The sequence below is a fragment of the Dromiciops gliroides genome, chromosome 3 (assembly GCF_019393635.1).
Source record: "Dromiciops gliroides isolate mDroGli1 chromosome 3, mDroGli1.pri, whole genome shotgun sequence".
Taxonomy (NCBI): Eukaryota; Metazoa; Chordata; class Mammalia; order Microbiotheria; family Microbiotheriidae; genus Dromiciops; species Dromiciops gliroides.
The window spans coordinates 654,200,848-654,222,473 of NC_057863.1; the positions used below are offsets into that span (position 1 = coordinate 654,200,848).

Sequence of the window (21,626 nt, forward strand, 5' to 3'; positions counted from 1 at the left end):
TCCGTGGAGAGCCTGCTGTCGGGGGTAGACCCTGTGCAAAGCGCGTCCCGTCTCTCTCCCTGTGTCCGTCGCCTTCCACCTGTTTCTGGCTGCCAGTCAAACTCATTCTCATTTGCAGCCTACACCTGAGACCTCCAGCGACAGTCTCACCCCCCACTCCCCAACCCCCTCCCCCTTCCCCTCCCCGCTAAGATTCAGCCCCAGAGGGCACCGCTAAACCCTCTGGGCGATAACGTCCTGGGAACTCAGTGCCTCCCGCGCCTTGGCGGGCGCAGCGGCAGAAAAGACTCCATTTCCCAGAAGGCATCGGGATCTCAGATCGCGCCTGCGTCTTCTTGTCTGACAACCACCCCCTTACAACCCCCGCCCCCACACACCCCTGCCAGGTGCCAATGGGCTCCAGGGAAGTTTCGGAGCTCGGCATGCGCATGCGTATTTCAAATGGAAGCCGGAAGTTCTCCCCGTTCCTAATCGTGGCTCAGCTCTGCTGCTCAGATGACAGGCGGAGGTTGGTGTGTGGGTTTTTGCGGGGCGTCCGCGGGTGTCCGGGCTTCGCTGCGAACTCCTCTTCGTGGGTGCGTGCTTTGCGAGAGTGCGTCCTCCCCGTGGGGTGTCGCTGACTGGGTGAGTGTAACCTCGGTGGGGCGGAGAATGCGTGTGAGTGGGTGAGAAGCTGGCAGGAGCGCGTGTGCGCATGCTCTGTGACTCGGAGCACTGTGGGTCTCCCGTGGCCCCGTCCCGAGTGTGGTCCGAAGTTTGCATCGCGGGTCTCGGGGAGCAGCCTCCCTGTGCCCCTGGCCTGACCCGGGTGTAAGTCGTGGGGTTCGGATGAGATCCGGGCCCCTCCTTTTCTGGGGAAGAACAGCAGCCCCCCCTCCGGCAGCGCGTGAAGGTTTGCAGGTCTTCCCTGGGGGTGTCATCGCATCGCTTCGCTTCATTCCCCCTGGGTCAGTCCTGGCCGGAGGGGCCAATAGCCACTGTCACTGGCCTGGATCTCCGTACGAGTGTCCGTAAACATCTAACAGTCTACGTAGATATGTGCAGGAGGACCTGGGGGGACGATCCAGGGGCGTCTGGAGTGAGGGAGCCCTGGCTTTTCTCAACCGGGTGACCCTGATCAAGTCACTTAACCGGCGTCTGCTTCCGCGTCCTCATCTTTCCAATGGGACGAATAATAGGAGGTGTGTGAGGCCCCAAGGAAATCTGTACAACCCTTTCTCCCCAAAACTTTCAGGGCTCAATGAGGGTTAAATGTTGTTATACAGGGGCAGCTAGATGGTGCAGTGGATAAAGCACTGACTCTGGATTCAGGAAGTCCTGAGTTCAGATCTGGTCTCAGACACTTGACACTTACTAGCTGTGTGACCCTGGGCAAGTCACTTAACCCCCATTGCCCCTCAAAAACAAAACAAAACAGACAAAAATATTGTTATACAAGCCTAGAAGTATGCAGGCACATATAACATAAAAAAAATTTTAAATGTAATATATAAAGTAAAAACTTAATGATATAAGAAGGTAAGAGCTCCATAGAACACATTATCAAATGAGTGGTAATATAAGGTGGAAGCTGATAGTAGGTATGCTCATTGATTGTTGATGTTTGTCCTTCATTCTAGAAGAGGATGATGACATCAGGGGTGATGTCATCACGTAAAGTAAATTGGATTTAAGTGAGGCAGGACTATGCTGAGTCACCAGCCTCACCCTTCTCCTCCCAAGCTATTTGAGTTCACTGGCAAGATCTACACTAGGAAGACTGGAGATGGCCCCAGGTGCAGTAGGGCATCTTGACCTTTTAAGCTAAGGCCTTTCACAAGTCTTTGAAGCAATGCCTACTCAGTGATTAAGTTTAGGTAAGAAATGAAGCAAAGAATGGGTTCTTTTCATCTCCCAAAAGAGAAAAATACCAATTTGTAAAAAATATTCATAGCAGCTCTTTTTGTGGTAGCTAAGAATTAGATATCAGGGGAACTACCTATCAACTGGGGAGTGGCTAAACAAGCTGTGCTATATGATGGTGATGTAATATTATTGTGCTATAAGAAATGACAAACAGGACGGCTTTAGAAAGACCTGGAAAGACATGTAAACTGATGTACGGTGAAATGAGCAAGAACCAGGATAACATTGTGCAGTGACAGCAATATTATTTGATGAAGAACTGTGAGTGATTTAACTATTCTCAGCAATACAAGACAATCCCAAAAGACAAATGGTGAAGCATACTCTCCACCTCCAAAGAAAGAACTAACTTTGATTGAATACGGACTGAAGTATGCTATTTTTCATTTTCTTTCATTTTTTTCTTTTATTCGAATTTTCTTGTACAAAATGACTAATAGGGTTGTGTCTGGGTTGCGTTTTCAACCATGGAAGTTGAGGATCAGAGATGATAAATCACTGACACAGCACCACCACCTTGTGCAATTTATTATTCAGGATAGCTCAGTATTTAAAGCAAAAAACCACAAAGAAATCAAATAAAGTCTCTGCAAGAATAATTCTAAGAGAATAAGAGTAATTTTTCAACCTTCCAGCCTTGACATGTCATAACTTGTTCCAGGCCTTAACAGGGCAAGGTTAGCACAGCTGAGTCCTTGGACCCTGGGAGACCGGCCAAGCATTGTCTCTGGAAACTCTTGCTGCTTCAGTGACCACGGCCCAAGTATGGGGAGGGGGAACTCAGTCAGAGGGGCGACAGAGAGCCCTCTGGATTCGCCACATCTCCCCCTTTTTGTTTTTGCGCCAGCTTGATGTTATAAATTATCAGCTTAGCCATGGCCATCCCCCTGCGTATTAAGCAGGGTATCACTATGCAAACAAGACACCCAAGAACAATCAATAGGGCAATATCAGAAGCTGTTTTGGAAGGTGAAAAATCATCCCTTAGACTCTTATCTATTTCATTAACAAAACTTTGTAACTCATCAATATTCATAGTAATATTAGAACATCCCCATAAACCACATAAATGATTTTGAATCTTAGTAAAATTATACTTGGTACCATTATAAGGTACAGGAAGCAAACAAAATGCAGAAAACCTATAATCAAAACGTAATTTTGTAAACATAGCCAACACTTCTACTTCTTCATTAATTTCTATATTATCTCTTAATTAAGATATAGCCTTACAAAAATCTCTATTAATCCTGTTTTCCCTCCTACATCATTCCCCCCTTTTCATACACCCTGGGAAAAAGGACAAAGATCAATTCTTCTATATCTACTTCCTGCTGAGTGGGGGCAAAGTAGAGTCCCACAGGGGGTTTATGAATTGAAGGAGATGTAGGAACTAGTGTTAGAAATGCAGGAACCACAACACAAAACATAAATGATTTACAAACAGACCAAGGGGCAACAGGGACCCTAATACAGAATAAATCTAAGAGTTCCATGAAAAACTGGACGAAGCAAGCAGTTATGAACTGTTTCCGCCATCCAGGTAATCTCTGTAAGGCAGCTCAACCTTCAGGGAGGTGTTCATACAGACTCCACCTCAGTCCAGGACCACATTTGCCAGAGAGTTCAAGCACTCTTCCAATTCTTGTAACCCTAATGCAGTAAAACTAGAAATTTATTCCATTACCAAGGTTAAATTTGTAAGCATAGCTTCATGTTCAGGTTACCCCACAAAAGGAATAGTGAGGGCAGCAGTTTTCCGGACCCACCAAAGAAAATGATCCCAGGTTCCTCTTCTGACTTTAATATGAGAAGAGGCAGTAGCATTTTTACTCTAGAATTCAAATAGCCCAAGATAAAATATGGGCTTAAGTAGTTGGTAGTTAACACTAAAGATTTATAATCTCCTCCTTGTTATAGGAAGGGGAAATACCTTTGGGGCACAGTAGGGTGCAAGGGGACCAGGGCTAGGGTGGACCAGTGAATGGACCTGGCAACTAATCTAGCAGCAAGGTCTGCTCTGTGATTCCCTTGTACTACGGAGTTGGTAGCTTGGTGCCCTTGGCAGTACAGAACAGAGATCTGACTGGGCAGATTTATGATAAAACCTGAAATGCATAACTATGTTTCCTAGTTACCACCCTCCCTCTCATCTGAATGGGGAAGAATTTTGCTTTCTTCTAAACCAGAAAAATACCCAGTTAGTTTAACCTTATCATAATACCATGTAAGCATTAGCAGGCATAAGGCAAACCTGACTAAAATACTTTGTTGTTTGACATAAAAAGGGAACACACATTTAATCTGAAAACAATAAGATCTTACATACTTGCATTGTGCTCGTTTCTTCTACTGATGACTTGCTCTGATTACAGAAATCTGCTATAAAAGAAAAAGCACCTGAGTTCGAGTCCGGGCTCAGGCACAGCACTTGCTGGCTGTGTGACCCTGGGCGGGTCGCTTGACCCCAATTGCCCTGCAAAAAAACCCCAAAAAAACCAATTAGAGCCTTACAAAAATGGGGTGGGCTGCCTTGAGAAGGGGTGGACTGTCCTTCCTTGGAGGTCTTTAGGCAGTGGCTGGATTCTTGTTCGGGTATGGGGTAAACAAGACAGCCTCTAAGATCCTTTCCAACAAGGAGATTTGGTGGAGCCGCTTGGATCCCAATCCTACAGACGGACCGCATCTTACCAGGGGCTTGACGCTGGAATTTGTGGATTTGCCAATTTGCATGTGTGTGCTTTTGGTTTTTTCTCTTGAAGTTTAAAATTTTCTTTAAAAAAAAAAAATTACCCAAAGCCAACAAATTCAGCTTGCCCCTCCCCAGCCGGCCTCCTACCTCTCAGCCCACGATGCCCTCCAGTGGTGCCACCACCGTGGACAGCAGCAGCTCCAGCCTGGAGAGGGACGAGGACCACAAGGAGGAAGAAGAGCTGGAGGAGCCGAGGGGCAAGGAGGAGCGACAAGATTCCAGTGCTCCCATGAGGAAGGTGGGACGGCCCGGCCGGAAGCGGAAGCACCCCCTGGTAGAAAACAGCGACACCTCTAAGGATGTTGCCCCAACTTCAAAGTCCCCCTCCATGGCTCAGGATACCAGTCCTGCAGAACTGCTGCCCAATGGAGACGTGGAGAAGCTCAGTGAGCCCCAGCCAGAGGAAGGGAGCCCTGCTGGGCGAAAGGGCGGGACGAGAGCCGAGGGAGAGGCTGAGGCAGAAAGCACCCCGGAGGCTGCCCGAACCCTGGAGAATGGCTGCTGTACCCCCAAGGATGGGCAGGAGGCCCCTGTTGTGGGTGGCAAAGAAGAAAAGGAGGAGACCCACTTTGATTCTGTGAAAATGGAGGGAGCTCGGGGATGGTTACGGGGAGGTCTGGGCTGGGAATCCAGTCTTCGACAGCGGCCCATGCAGAGGCTCACCTTCCAGGCTGGGGATCCCTACTACATCAGTAAACGCAAGAGAGATGAGTGGCTGGCACGATGGAAAAGGGAGTGTAGGAAACTTGCTGTGAGGAAATTCCCTGAAACCAGAGCAGATCAACTCAAGCTTCTCAATTTAGCTTCCTGGGTAGTGCCTCCAGGCACTCAGGGAGTCTAGTGACTTGCTCTATGTGGGGCAGCCCTTGAAAACTCACATCTTCCCGATTCTCTGGAGTCTAACACAGAGTCTTGCTCATAATTGGAGCTTGACAAATTGTTATAATAAATCATTTTTTTGGTTAAAAAAAAAGAAAAGAAAAAGCAGGGACATGATTATAAGGCCAGGATAAAACATCCTTAGCTGTGTTTGATTTCAGGTAAAAGTTACAAGTGACCACCAGTCATACAATAACAGCCAAATTCAGGGATAGCCAGGTGGGGAAACATTTCCTGTTCAGTAGGTACACAATGAGCCAGAAGGAGTTACCTCGGATTGAGTCCGAAATTGTCCTCTCAGCTTTTTCCCAGATACCTCCACCTGTAAGCAGCACATTCCCTCTTGTGGCATTGATTTGTGGCGTTCTCTCCAGTACTTGGATTGCTGGCTTAACCATCCAGACAATTATACCTGAATTCAAAACTCAAAACAACATAAATTACAGTCCCCAAAATATCTTAAATAGCAAACCTCTACTATCATGAAATTGCAATGAGCAAAAAAGATTTACCAGGACACACACACATGTTGCTTGGTTTTTCCTTCCTTCTTCTCAGGTTTAAACTTTATCCTAGTGTAAAGATCAATCATTAGAAATTACTTCTATACAATAAGCAACCTTATAAATCCTCAGCAAAACATTCCTTGTAACCAGCTCTTTTCTGGCAAGTTTGCAAATTAAAAAAAAAAAGTCTAGAAGGTCTTTTTCTATGCAGTCATTTACCAGCTTCCAATGGTTTCCTCTGTGTCTTAAAGGAAACAACTAATGTACCTGTTTTTGTTAAAACCATCAATTGCTTTTCCAATTTTAACACAATTACAAATTTAACACAATTTTAACACATATACATCAATTTAAAAGTAACTTAAAAACTTAGCAGTATTCCAACAATATTTTACTTTTCCAATCAAACTCAATTACTCTTTGGTTTCTTCCAGAATTCACAAACCTTGAAATGACAGGTGAACACTTAAAGTGGCAGTGCACCTTAAATATACTCCCCCTCCTTTTTTTTTTCCTCCAAGATTCTTTGATCAGTCAGTACACAATGGCACAGTTTTCTTTCTATTTGCTTTTGCCAATTATTTAAAATACTCTGAACAGTTTCTTAAGATTTTCTAAACATTCTCTCTCTCACTCACCACTCCCTTGCTGTACAGCCAGCACCTGGTGGGGCGGGGAGGGGTGAGAGAAAGAAAGCAGCGAAAGTCACCCTTGACTTATTTCTTTAAAACTCTTACACATTACAAATAGTTCCTGATTTTTAACCATTCCACTACAAAAGAGTTCAGAGTAGCAGCATTTTCAAACCAGCTTTTACAATGTCCATCTAAGACTATGAATGCCTAGCAAAGAAGTTACATCCCGATTCCAAATTAAAATTCTTAAGTACACACACCAACCTGTAAAGATTTCCAGAAGTCAGAGACTTCCCTTCCCCCTACTTTCAGAGCCTGGCCATCACTCCGAAAGGCTACAGGAGTTCAACCAAAAATTTCCAAGAGATTGTACGACAAAGTTACAACATTTGACAGACATAAATGCACAAGACAACAAGCAGACTAGGAGCTGCATACAGACAAACAAACAGCCACAAGATATTTTCTCCTTTTCCAAATTTGTAAGGATACAACTGAAGGGGCATGCAGAATGTTTTCTCTCTCTGTCCCTTTAAGGTGGGTTGGGCTAAGACCACACCTGAGAAAAATCCTACCTCAGACTTTGGGGTCCCACCCAATGTGACTGAGGCTTCTGAGGCAACAGAGGGGAAAAACACAATGAATACTCCATCATGGGGAACCCAAGAGCTGAATGAGGGGGTTGCTGTGGCCAGACAGTATTGCAATAAAACACTACCTGTTTTCTTTTCCAGGTCAGTGCTATTGGAATTCTCCTTTATCTTAAAGTCATTTGTTTCTTTTTGGCTACATCCAATTTTCTCCTTACTCTCTTTTCCCAATTTGTCAAAATTTCCTGACCCATCCATAACCTCCCCCATCTCCTTGTTCCTCATTCTCATCTTATGACTCTGAACTGCTCCCTTTTTCAGTGGCTTCTTCTAACTGCACGAGGAATTGGGAATCCTCAAGACACAATTTTAGATCATTATATATAGTGGCACAGGAAGGCGGGAGCTCCTGTTTCGATCTTACAATAGCTTCCCCAACCTCTTCCCAGGATTGCATTATAATGTTAGGTCCTTCTGGGAACCATGGTGCCTGTTCATATACTAACTTAATAAATTGCTTTAAGGTCTTTCCATTTACCTTAACCCCTTTTCCTGCAGTTACTAACTGCAGAGTATATGCATCTTTATTGAGGTCTTTTAAACCTCGAGTTACATTTTGTCCTGTTTTGGATCTGAGCCAATATCTTTCAACCGGGCGAAAATTAAATTAACCCAAGCTAGGCGGTGCTCAGAGTTCTTTTGGGTGCTATCCCCCACTCCTGGTTTCTCACCAGATCCTGTAGCACGCACTTTCCTTTTCCCGGGGGTCTCCTAGATGATCCTCTACAACACAGAGCCTCCTACTCTGGGCACAGCTTCAACTGCCCCTCCAGGGTCCAAGTCCCGGTCCCTGTTCAGGCGCCAGTTGTTAGGGTCGAAGGTTCCACGATGGGAGTTGAGGATCAGAGACAATGAGTCATTGACACAGCAGCACCACCTTGTGTGAATAACTGTGTGAGATTTGTTATTCAGGATAGCTCAGTATTTAAAGCAAAAAACCACAAAAAAATCAAATAAAGTCTCTGCAAGAATAATTCTAAGAGAAATTTTTCAACCTTCCAGCCTTGATATGTCATAACTTGTTCCAGGCCTTAACAGGGCAAGGTTAGCACAGCTGAGTCCTCGGACCCTAGGAGACGGACCAAGCATTGTCTCTGGAAACTTTTGCTGCTTCAGTGACCACAGCCCAAGTATGGAGAGGGGGAACTCAGTCAGAGGGGCAACAGAGAGCCTTCTGGGTTTGCCACAGGGTTGTGTTTTACATAATTGCACATGTATAAACTATATCTGATGGCTTACTGCCTCAGGGAGGGAAGGAAGGATAGAATTTGGAACTCAAAACTTTAAATAAAAATTATTATTATTATTAGTGAGGCAATTGGGGTTAAGTGACTTGCCCAGGGTCACACAGCTAGTAAGTGTTAAGTGTCTGAGGCTGGATTTGAACTCAGGTACTCCTGACTCCAGGGCTGGTGCTCTATCCACTGCGCCACCTAGCTGCCCCTATTATTTTTTTAAAAGTCTCTATCTAGTCAAAAAGAAGGCAAATAAATAAAGAGGTGGGGGTGGGGAAGACCCTCAGGGTTTCTGGGCAAAATAGAAACAATTTGCAATTTCAGCCCACTCTGAACCATCCAGAAGTCAAAGAAAGTTATTTGGGTTTAAGCAGTGGTTCTTAGCAGAAATCTAGCATATAACCCCCCAAGACATCATGTGGGGTTTTGGCAAATAAGCATATTCCTTTGTGCAGAGTGCCTGTGGGAAAAGAGATGATTCCCTACATGGAGAAAGGGAGAGAGGAGACAGAGGAGGAGAAAGGAGCTGTGTTGCTCAATTGGAGCTGCCCAGTTGGGTACCCAGCAGGACAGCTGTTACAAAATGTTGTTTGTTGTTTGTCCTTTGTTCTCAAAGAGGACCATGTGACATCCAGGGGTGATGTCATGACTTGCAGTGAATTGGATTTAATTGAGGCAGGACTGTGCAAAGTCACCAACCTCACTCTTGAGCCATCTGGGTCTAGTGAGATGGACTTGCTTGTTCATTAATGGATTGTGAACCCACCAATTAAATCCTGCCAGTTCATCTACTCTCAACACTAGTTCAGGGATTTTGAACCTCTAGTCTGAAAGGGGCTAAAATTCTAGCTATACTGTCTAAAATCTAATGAGTGGTCGCCAATAAATTATAAGCTTTAGCAAGAGTGTTTAAGTGTTTAAATATTTATTAAAGACCATTAGGATCAGAGAGAAAGGTAAAAATCTAACTATTTCTAAGAGACCCCAGCATCCAACCAGCCATGCCGAGGTCAGGAACCAAAAGAGGAAGACCCTCTCCGCCAGTGCCCACTTCCTACTTCGTGTCCTCCTCCCAGAAATGGGAGGCTCCTCAAGTTGATTGGCTGGTAGCTTTGATAGACAGTACCCACGAGCAAACATCACTTCCACATGGCTTGCCCTCAGATGCCTTCTCCTCATGACAGAGCTTTCCTACAGTAGTTCTCCAGCAGGTGGCGACATTCCAATCGTTACAAGTCAATAAACTTTGGGTTTAAAATTTTTTGATGACAATATTTCAATAAAATGGTTTCCATTGTAATTCTAGGTGTTCTGCTTTATGCATTTAAAAACAGGATTCTGAGAAGAATTTTCCCTACAGTCACCAAAGGAGTTCTTGTCACACAGAAGTCATCGTGGAGGGCAGCTCCAGGGGACACTGTGAGAGGCCCCACCTGCCCTTTCCTTCTTTTGGGCCTATATCATCCCCCTATCCTTTTTTTTGTGACCTTTCATAGCCAGGTGAAGCTTTTGTATCCTTTCTCTGAATATTATTCAGAAATGCATAATTGGAAAAAATAAGAAATTTCATTTAGAGTTGGGGCAATCCCTGAACTCTAGGTTAAGAACCCTAGGACTAGAGCAGGGCTTCTTCAACTTTTTCTACTCATGACCCCATTTTGCCTGAGAAATTTTTCTGCTACCCCGGGTATATAAAATAGGTAAACATAACCTTTTAGTGTTGCCAGACTTTCTGCTACTCCCACATTCAATTAGAGAAAGGTCTCCTCAGCTTCAGGGTGACTTGCTCAGTTATTTTTCATTCTTGCCACACTCCTTGTGACCCCATTTAGGATTTTCTTGGCAAAGATACTGGAATGATTTACCATTTTCTTCTCAGTTCATATTACAAGTGGGGAGAATGATGCAAACAGGGGTAAGTGACTTGCCCAGGCTCACACAGGTAGTAAGTGTCCGGGGCCTCATTTGAATGAAGGCCCTCCTGACTCCAGGGCCAGTGTGCCACCTCTGCCCCAATACTGTTGTTTGTGAGAAGCTTGTGTTCTCACAGTCAGGTGATTATTAATTAATGAGGAAGCTAACTTACACAGTGACTAGAGCTCTGGGCTTGAAGTAAACATGACCTGAATGCATTTCCAGCCTCAGTCCTTTGCTAGCTTTGTGACCCTGGGAAAATCACTTCCTTTATGATTGCCTCAGTTTCTTTATCTGTAACATGGGCATGGATAATTGCATCTCCCTCTCAGGGTGGTTGTCAGGTAGAAACAAAATCACATTGTTAAGTGCTTTCCCAACTTTAATGCTGTGTATAAATGCTCATTAGAAGTATGTTCATGGTGATATGACTATTACTCCTTAGATCAGGAGGGTCACATCATGTAACACATAGAGGACACATCTGTGAATCCCCTTCCCTTTGGCCCCAGTTCAGGTCTCAGTACTACCCTTGGGGCCTCCTGTGACCACAGAGATGGGGACAGGGTTTTGGGCCCTAGGGGCCATCTCTTTCATCTTTCCCAGCAGGGCCTTGATCCCTCTGGGGAGCCCTTTGGCCTCTCTTTGTGTAGGCATCCTGGTGGTCACCCCTCTTGGTTGTCTGGCGATTTCCATGCTGCTGAGTCTGCAAGCTACACATCAGGATTGGTCTCCCTCAGGGAACCTTTTCTGCCCTCAGCTCTACTTTCTCAAGACTCTTCCCTTTTTCAGAAAGGAGCCCAGAGCAGGAGGAAGGAATGACCTCTGATCTCCTGTCAGACAGAGACCAGGTGAGTTGGATTTTTTTTCTCTCTCCCAAATACTGGTTCATTTCTTTGAGCAGGTGGGTCACCTTCCCTTCCTTTGGTCTCTGCCCAGCCATGTCCTATTGGGGCACCAGACCCCCAGTTTTTCTCACCCAGAAGAAGGGCCTTTTGTGACAGAAGATGTCAGGTTGGTAGATGGTGAGAATGGGAGTGGACAGTAGATCACCCAGCCCAACCCCCTCTTTTGGTGCAAGAAGAAACTGAGCCCAAGAGATCAAATGCCTTGCCCGGTCTCAGAAGGGGAAGAGCTGGAGTTAGACCCAATATCTCTTCTTTTAAAAGAAATGATTGATAGCCTTTGTTTTTACATCATCTTGATTTCATAATATACACAAGGAGGACCTGATGAGTATGAATTATGAATCCCTTGAAGTGGTCATAACTATTTGAATTTGCACAGTTATCATGAACAATATGTGGAGAGAGAAATCTTTTCCCTTCTTCCCTCTTCCTTCTTTGTCCTATGCCTTAATTATTAAATAATGTTTCATTTCTTTTTTGCCTTGGTTCATCCTTAACTGCCTTTTTTTTTTTTTTTTGGTGAGGCAGTTGGGGTTAAGTGACTTGCCCAGGGTCACACAGCTAGTAAGTGTCAAGGGTCTAAGGCCGGATTTGAACTCAGGTCCTCCTGAATCCAGGGCCAGTGCCTTATCCACTGTGCCACATAGCTGCCCCCCTTAACTACTTTTTAAAGCAACTTGAGCTATTTGTACGTCACTTAATAAAACTTTAAAACTCTTAAGACACCAAAAAAGATAATTATTAGTTGTTTGGTTCTTATTCCAGCTAGCATATTAATCTTAGTAAAATGAGTATAAAAGTATATATTGACACCTTTGATGAATATGCAAAAAGGCAGGAATATTAAACACATTATTTACTGATGACAACACAATAGAAAATATAATCAGTAAAGTGGATTTGGAGAGATTAAACTTAAATGGAGATGAAATAATCTTAAAGAATTGATGGGTCAGGGGGCAGCTAGGTGGTGCAGTGAATAAAGCACTGGCCCTGGATTCAGGAGGACCTGAGTTCAAATGTGGCCTCAGACACTTGACACTTACTAGCTGTGTGACCCTGGGCAAGTCACTTAACCCTCATTGCTCCATCCCCAACCCCCAAAATGAGAATAAGAAGAATTGATGGGTCAGAAAATGAATTATCTAACAGCAGATGATTTTGTCAAAGTAATTAACAAGATGAATACTGTGGGACATAAGAACAACCTGTTAAAGTAGTAGACTCTTCTCAGGGAAAAGCATGCCCAAAAGGAGCAGCAAGGCAATATTATCTTGTGAATTATGTCAGCTCAAGAATGTGAGAAAAATATATGATTCTTTAATTTCCAAAACTGTTCACTAAGCAATCAAGGCCTTCCTAGGGAACGCTTGGATTTTGTAATAGATTAATGAAGAGCCCTGGGTCTAACTTTGGAAAAATAAGGTTTTAGTAAAATATTGACTTAACTGTCATTGTGCTAGTTTCAGATGATTTAAGTAAATAGAGGTGCAAGAAGTGCCAGAGCAGAATAAGAAAGAAACAAGAGTGTTGCAGATTTAAAAGAGATTTCTATTGAAGAGAGAAAGCAAAAATGTTTATGGAGGACTGAGTGAGGAGTGAAGGGCAGAAAAGAAAGTTGTATCTGTTTGCACTTACATTGTGAACAGGCGATTTAAAAGCAAACAGTTTGGAGATTTTGAGGGGAAAACATGATGAGCTTACTGTCACTTTAGAAAGCGGTTTGCAGTTGTACATTTGTCCAGAGGTTTGGGAACCACGCCAGTGCCAAATCTCAAGGTGAAGGGGGAAAAAAATTCCACTTTTGAACAAAAACAACTACTTAACCCTGTCTTGGCTCACAAAGTGAGAAAAGGTCTGTGAGAGTCTAAAAAAAATAATAATTCAAGAAGAAAAATAAAGACATGTGAAGTCTCATGTGATTTTTTTTTTTTTGAGATAAATCTCAGACATAAATAAAGGAGGTAGGGGATTGAGGATTTATCCAGCTCTTTAAGGAAGTAAAAAACAAAGTTATAGAAAGCTTGGAATTGTCACCACCTGATATTTAGAAAAAGAAAAGAAAAGGAAATCTATTAATTTACAAATAATAATATTTTTAAGTGCTGAGTATTAAGCCTTAGACATTAAATTTATTACCATTAATGATTATAAATCTAGATTTGATTTAAGCTAAAATCTGCCCTGAAGGAAATGAGAGTTCTCTCCTTATCAAGATTATTACAGTAAATTAGGACCTAACATGGAAAGATATTTGTTATTTGGCTTTAAGAAATTTATTAGGTGTAAGAAAGTTCTATTTGCCTTAGTTTACTCTTCTATAATAATGGAACCTACCTTCCAATGTTGTGGGGATTATATGGTTGTAAAATGCTTGGTACAGTGTTTAATATAGGAAAAATACTATATGAAAGTCAAGTTTTTAAAATTATTTTTTAAATTAGATGTAATTGCTTCATGCTTGATAACTTTATATGGATTGTTAGATGTGAATGTTGGTAATAGGAATGATTTTCTGTGCAAGGTAATTTGGAAATGTATTCAAGTAAATTAAGGTCACTTGATTAGCAATAGGTTTTATTTCAAGTTTTACATACATAATATTGTTTAGGGAAGTATTTCTAAATTTTCTGATTTGGTAAACAGTTGTATCAGCTATATTGTTACAAAAGCAATTTCTTTTATAATCTAGATGTTATTAGATTAAGAATTATACTGTTACAAAAAAGAAAGAAAAATGCTTTTAGGAAGAAACATTTTGCAAAAAAAGAAACCCTTTGTGTGTATGTTTAAGTAAAAGATATTTTGTGTGATTTTTAGAAGGCCTACTAAATTTTATTTGTAGGCTAATGCATTATAATAATTTGATATTGATAACAGTTATACCCAAATTTACTGTGATTTGTGAGGCCTTATTAATTGAGGGGAACCCTACATATTCTCTTTGAGTTTCATTCTAAGGTTTGGTGTGTCCTGCTTATAACTCCTAATATATTTCTAGACAAAATGGAAGGTTGTTATTGTAATATTGAATTAATTGGTAATTAAATTAATACTAAAGCATCTAAATCACTGTATGTAATAAGCTATAATTGGGTAAGGTCTTACTACTTTGATTTAGACAGTTTTGTTAGTAAGGAGTAGTAGCTTATTAATTATCTTGTGGCAATGGGAAATATAATTTTACCTATGATTGTTATTTAATCTGGAATTAGAATGTGTGTAGAAACACATGCACACTAGTGGAGTCATCTCTAAGGTTTTCTCATTCTTTAAAGGAATGCTGAGGGCACTATCCTATGTTTATGCCGATATGGTTAATAACTGAACCTGTTTTACTAATACCGTTATGTGAAACATTTTCTAGTCTGTTCTCTGTATGTAATTTGGGATTATTTGCACTTATTCCAACTCTTTTATTGTTTGTTATTAAAAATCTTAAAGCCAATCCATTTGTTTAGTGTTAACTTAGGGATGAAAAGCATCTATTTAATATAAGGACAAGTATGGTTAATGCTTGCTATCCAGGATATATGACCATTGAGAAGTGAATTCACTTGAAGTACTGATTGTTGGAATTTGCTGTTATTATTCTGAGTCTGACTCCATGTATGATCATTGAGGCATGGTGCCAGCAATCCTATGAGGTTTTTACAGGCGCGCAATGCAGGTGGAGTTCTTAGGGGAAAGACTGGGAGAACAACTTTTGGCAAAGGCTGAGGTAGGATTCTCCTGACTCAATTTCCCCAATATAACACATGGAATGAAAACTATGCCACCTGGCTGATTTTCAGCCTGGTCCACTTCAGTTGGCTAGCTATACAACTCCTGCCTGGAGTGGACATGAAGTTTGGGGAAGTATTATTCCCTGAGAGCTTTGTCTCTCTTCTTTTATGGCAAATTTCAGTAATCATGTCATGTGATCAGCATGAACACAATATTGGATCTTCATCCATTAGGTTAATACTGTAATATCTGGGTGAGATGCAAGTATAAGATTCAAACTATTTAATCTAGAAATTCTAGTTCTTTTTATATTCTAAACAACTAGAATGTTTGACCCCCCCCCTTTTTTTTTGGTGAGGCAATTGGGGTTAAGTGACTTGCCCAGGGTCACACAGCTAGTAAATTGTCAAGTGTCTAAGGCCGGATTTGAACTCAGGTCCTCTTGACTCCAGGGCCGGTGCTCTATCCATTGCATCACCTAGCTGCCCAACTAGAATGTTTGAAGAAAAGAATTTTAATGTAACCAGTTTTCTCAGAGGGGGTAACTTATAGAATGTTTTATTACACCTATGGAAAGTTTATTATGTAATGTGAAAATAACAGCTGTCTGTGAGCATGTCCTGTGATACAAATATGTTTTATCATAGACAACTTATTTGACATGCACTGTTTTGAAACTAATTTACTTAAGTACCATCCTAAGTCCTTTACTACAATTGAAGTTAACTTGGTAGCTTTTATGTAAGGTCATTTATAGTCATTCTCTTACAAAAGTATTCTGTAACCTAAGTTTTATGTGAAGATTAGATCTTAAACAATTGAGTGAAATTTTTTTTTGGAGAAATAAAGTCAAATGGATATATATGTAATTTGGAAAAATTTAAGAGTTCTGCTTTCTGTGGTATTTTGAAACATTTAGGTTATATGGCTTGAAGGTCGTGGTAACCCTTTGGCTGGTTGGTCATAATGTTTATTAGATACAGAGTTAGATAAAGCAGTAAACAATATAGGATACTCATTCTTTAATGTTCGGATAAACTCTGAGACCTTGATTTTGATACTCCTCTTAGAGCCTTCTTGTTAATAAGATCAAAACCATAAGGTTCGAGGTAGTTTTTACCACATGGACTACTTATTGAAGAAATAGAATTTGAGAGACTGTACAATTTGTATTGAGATCTGTTTTGCAAGAGATTTTAACAAGAACATCTGAGGAATCTAGTAAATCTCCTGAAGAGGAGAGGTACCCTGGAGACCAGACATCTTCCAGACTGCCTCAAGAAAAGGAATTCCAGGGGCCAGACAATTACATGGGACATCTGAGATCCAAGATGAAATTGCTAATTAAATGGACAGTGGGAGTACATTACTGAACTTACAAAGAGGCTTGATATTAGCTAATGCTGTTAACCATGCTTGCTGTTATATTCTTGGTAGATATTGACACTTGTTCCTTGTGCTATAAGAGTGAGATGGCTTGGGAAAATAGAATGGCATTAGATGTGGTACTAGGAGAAAAGGGAGGAGTTTGTGTAATGTTAGGAGGACAATGCTGTACATTTATACCAAATAGTATAGTGCTGAATGGGTCAATTACAAGGGCACTGAGAGGACTTTCTACATTAGCAGAAGAATTGGCAGAAAATTCTGGAGTAGACACATCTTGGACTGAATGGTTAAATACTTGATTTGGAAAATGCAAAGGGGTTATAGTATCTATTTTTACCACTTTTATAACTATATTTGGAATACTTATGGCTATAGGATGTTGCGTTATACTCTTTCTCCAAGGGATGATAAAGAGACTAATTGAAAGTGCCATGACAAAAACCACCCCAGTAGGGCCACCAGGTTATACAATAATAATGAAAGAGAATTAAAATATTGATAAGGATTTAGAACATGAGACAGAAACACTTTTGGAAAAATGGAATGAGAAGAGTTCCATTACTCCCAAATAGAAGAGGAGGGAGTGTGAGATACAAGAATAACCTCTTAAAGTAGTGTACTCTTCTCAGTTAGGGAAAAGCATGCCCATCCATATAAGAAACAGCAAGGGAATACTATCTAATGAATTATGTCAACTCAAGAATGTGAGAAAAGTAAGTTTTTCAGAGTTAGAGGGAGAACTAGTAAAAAAACAGTTTGAACTGACTCTCACCAGTGCTCTAGTAAAACGAGGTAAAAGTTCAACCCTAGTCACTACTGTGCTTGCTTAATAGACTTACTAATATTAACTTCTCCACCCTGCCTAAAATCTCCACCCCATTTTCGATTATGGGTTGCACGAAGACTTATGTGGATCAGAGGGGTAACATATCAAGGAGAATTTAGTTAGAAATCTGCTGGGAAGATTGTGAACCCGATTGTGAACTGACCTACAGTGACTTGGGGGGAGGGATTTAGTGTGTTAAGACTTGGGACTGCACACTCTTTTTTTTTTTTTTTTTAGCGAGGCAATTGGGGTTAAGTGACTTGCCCAGGGTCACACAGCTAGTAAGTGTTAAGTGTCTAAGGCCGGATTTGAACTCAGGTACTCCTGACTCCAGGGCCGGTGCTCTATCCACTGTGCCACCTAGCTGCCCCGGGACTGCAAACTCTTAGCACTTGCATTCATTGATTGTTTTTACTGTGGGTGTCCATTTTCTTGAGAATGCAATAAAAAGCTTTTGTCATATCAAAGTTGCCTCTGAAAGAACTTATTTTGAGAAGGTGGTCTGTACCTGTTTAAGACACCAAAAAAAGATAATTATTAATTAAATGTTTGGTTCTTATTCCAGCTAGTGTGTTGTTCTTAGTAAAGTGAGTACAAAACTCTTTATTGACACATTTAATGAACATGCAAAAAATGCAGGAATATTAAACATGTCATTTACTGATGACAACACAATAGAAAATATTATCAGTAAAGTGGATATGGAGAAAAGATTAAAATTAAATGGAGACGAAATAACAATCTTAAAGAATTGGTAGGTCAGAATATGAATTATCTAAACAGCAGATAGTTTTGTCAAAGTAATTAACAAGATGTTTACTAAAATATGTAGAATGCTGGCAAAGTGTCCCTGGGGAAAATGTATATGCTAAGAAATCTTCATTAAACACAGAAAGAATAGCTTAATAAATTAGTCAGTGTAGTTTTTTAAAATGCAAAAAAAAAAAAAGACAAACTAGAAAGGCAACAAGTAAAAAAAAAACCCAAATGAAAACTGTCACAGAGAAATATTGAAAAACTATTTCAGATGGCAGTTTATTCAGCAAGGCTTGTGACTACCAGAACAAATTGGGTCCAAGACTCTTGGTCAGCGCAGGATCTTGATTTCTACAGTTATCATATAGTTGAAAGATGTCAAAAACAATTCAATCGCCTTTCTTATTGGTGAAGAGCATCAGGACTTTTCTCAAAATCAGACAATAGTAGGTGGTTTGGGGAGAAGGGTGGAAGTAGTCTTGTGATTTCCCTGAATTTGAATAACTTACAAGAAGTTAATACTTAGCAAAATGGTGGATGAGGGCAAAATGGAATTACTAATTTTACTTTCTTGTAATACAACCAATCAAAAGATAGCAGTTTTGAAAATTAAAGCTCTAAAAAAATGGGAGAATCAAGCCACTCAAAATATAAATGTAGAATCATATACATACACACACAAAAACCAGTCTGATAAAAAGAAAATCGAATTGTCAAAATGGGAAAAAAAAAATCCTTACAAAAGAAATTAGAAAATTTGGCCAATTATATGCCAGGACCAAATATGCTACCCTAGTGAAATGGCTAAATATTTATAAAATATTTATCTCCCAGTTTTAGAGCCCTATTTTTAAGAATCCAATATAATAAAGAGAAATTAAACTCAAGATATTCCCCAGAAACAGATAAATTTGCAAGTGAATTTTAGCCAACCTTCAGAAAACATTCAAGTAACCATACAGTCTACGCTTATATAAGTGATTCTGGCCGATGTGTTGATTTGTTTTGCTTTATTATAGTTATTTGTTACAAGGGAGAACTTTTGTTTGGGTAGAAGAAAGTTAGGGATTTTGAGAGGAGGGTTGGGATGGCGATACTAAAAAAATTTTTTTCCCTGTGATAGTACTAGTAATAGGGGCAGCTAGTTGGCACACTGGATAAAGTGCTGGCCCTGGATTCAGGAGGATCTGAGTTCAAATCTGGCCTCAGACACTTGACACTTACTAGCTGTGTGACCCTGGGCAAGTCACTTAACCTTTATTGCCCCACCAAAAAAATTAGTACTAGCAATAATAGTAATAGGCAACACTTCTCCAGCAATTTTGGGTTCACAAGCACTTTATATACATTGTCTTGTTGCTCTCTGAGATAAGTGTCTCTGGGACTTTGAGTGAGCCTTGAACTCTCTTAAACTGATTCTCCACCTGCTGGATGAATTGTCTCCTTCTGGATGAGATACACCTCTGATGCTAGATACCATTAGTGAAGGGTTGTTTACTTAGGGTCAAGAGTTCCCTGAGGAGGCCATGGATAGAGTTCAAAGAATCCATGAACTTGGATCAGAAAAACCCATATCTTTATGTTTCCTGATCACAACATAAAAGTCAGCATTTCCTTCATTTGTTTAAATATGATTCTCAGCTTAAGGCATCCCCAGGATCCTGCAGCAGCCAGCCAGAAGGGTCCATGACAAGAAAAGGTTGAGAAAACCGCTATTAGAAGTGACTTAAGTAATAACATAAAAGTGTCTGTGTATGGGGCAGCTAGGTGGCACAGTGAATAGAGCACCGGCCCTGTAGTCCAGAGGACCTGAGTTCAAATCCGGCCTCAGACACTTGACACTTACTAGCTGTGTGGCCTTGGGCAAGTCACTTAACCCCAGTTGCCTCACCAAACAACACAAAACAAACAAACAAACAACCCCCCCCACCCAAAAAAAGTATCTGTGTGTTCTCCCTTCTAGTCCAAAGTCAGGCATATCCTGTAGTAAATGGCTCCTCCACAAATATGTGATAAAACACAATGAAACCCTCAATGCTGTGAGAACCAGTTCTTCTACATTCTGCTACCTTCATTTCTCTCTTCTTGGTGTGTATAAAGAAAAGGAAGAGCAAGGATCTGTTTTACCATTTCAGGAATCAATAACATTCAAGGATGTGGCTGTGGACTTTACTGAAGAAGAATGGAGGGAGCTGGACCCAGCACAGAGGGACCTGTACAGGGATGTGATGCTGGAGAACTATAAGAACCTGGTTTCCTTGGGTAAGGACAGCTTTCCTCTGTAACTAAAAAGCTATCTGTTGTGGTGTCTGTGTATTAGCATGTGTTTGGGATTCTGGAATGTCTGTAATGCTTAACCCTGTGCTTAACTGCTGGGTTTGGTGTTCAGGAATATTGAGAAAGAGATGTCATATGGGGAGATGCTCAGTCATGCAAAACTAAAGATTTTCTTTTTCCTATTTTTATGGGATACGCTTTTCTTTTTACAATACTTTTGTGTATCCATGATAGTACACCTTCCCATCCTCTTCCCTCACATCAAAGATTCTACCCTAAATTCTCAGAGGAGACAAGTTGAAGACATGAAAGGTTCCCATAATATTGACAAAAAGTTTTTCAAATGAACTAATTTTTCTTCTCAGTCAAATCACCTCTGTGAATCTTCCTGCCAAGCTGTGAAGAACAAAAACACAAAGTGCTTTGTGCTCCACTTTGGAGTTTCTAGCACTCTCCATGGAAGAAATAAGGATGAGGACTGAATTGAAAGAAGTGTTATCTGTGCTAGGTTGGCTTAGCTGTTAGGGCTAGCTTTTCCTAAAGAAGGGAGCTTAATCCTGTCATCAAACCAAAAAGAAATCCCGGTAATGAGTACTAACTGATTTAAAGGTTCCCCCTTTTCAGTGGGCGTGTTGTAGATGGGATCAAGTGTGCTGTGGATTAGGTGGTCTCTGGGGTCCTTTCCAAGTCTGAGAATCAGTGATGGGTCTGTGTTCCTAATGATTTCTGTGTCTTTTCACATGGTCAGGATTGTCAGTTTTTAAACCCCATGTGATATCCCAGCTGGAGCAAGGGGAAGAACTCTGGATATCAGAGACAGAAGTCCCTCAAGTGGTTTGTCCAGGTGCGTAAGTGAAGACCAGGCTGATGAGATTCATTCCAAACAGGAATGGAGCTACTCAGTTGAACACCTTTGAAATGTAAAGAACTCTTCTCAAAGCACCCTGGGTTGCTTGAGAAGAAAAGTGTTTATGTTTTTATGTGCCTTTTTCTTTTGAAAATCTCTTCAAAAGCAAGCTTATTCCCTAGAAGTTTCATATAAGACAAAACTGGTAGCATTGGTGCCTTTTGTGGGAACCTTAGAATCCCTCCCTGAATAATTTTGAGATCTTGTAGTTTGGGGCCTGTTGGGAAGAAATTGACCATCTTCAGTCAGGGAAATGGATAATATGATAGAGTTACTGTCTTAGGAAAGTACATGCCTGTAGTGTGATCTGGAAGAAAGGCTAGACATGGGCAAGATTACTCATGAGGACCCTGGTTTAGTA

General features: G+C 41.1%; 2 protein-coding genes across 4 annotated transcripts in view; both read left to right on the plus strand.

Annotated features, from left to right (window-relative positions):
• Positions 1–427: 427 nt before the first annotated feature.
• LOC122746892 (zinc finger protein 420-like) overlaps positions 428–21,626 on the plus strand; it is a 40,963-nt gene continuing 19,764 nt past the window's right edge. For 2 of the 3 annotated variants that reach the window (XM_043992972.1, XM_043992974.1), the window contains exons 1-3: positions 428–508; positions 11,269–11,327; positions 20,217–20,343. In XM_043992972.1, coding sequence (XP_043848907.1) covers positions 496–508; positions 11,269–11,327; positions 20,217–20,343 — 199 coding nt within the window. In that variant the 5' untranslated portion in view covers positions 428–495. Of the gene's footprint in view, positions 509–11,268; positions 11,328–20,216; positions 20,344–21,106; positions 21,203–21,626 lie in introns of all 3 variants that reach the window. The other variant, XM_043992973.1, reaches the window with a different exon arrangement.
• Positions 4,557–5,559, plus strand: LOC122746894 (DNA (cytosine-5)-methyltransferase 3A-like). The gene is made up of 2 exons (XM_043992977.1): positions 4,557–4,638; positions 4,733–5,559. Exon 2 carries the CDS (start codon positions 4,758–4,760, stop codon positions 5,496–5,498), a length of 741 nt encoding a protein of 246 aa, XP_043848912.1. The 5' UTR covers positions 4,557–4,638; positions 4,733–4,757; the 3' UTR covers positions 5,499–5,559.

Excerpts from the sequence above, each read along its gene's own strand:
- LOC122746894 (XM_043992977.1), top strand. The coding sequence starts at position 4,758 with ATGCCCTCCAGTGGTGCCACCACCGTGGACAGCAGCAGCTCCAGCCTG.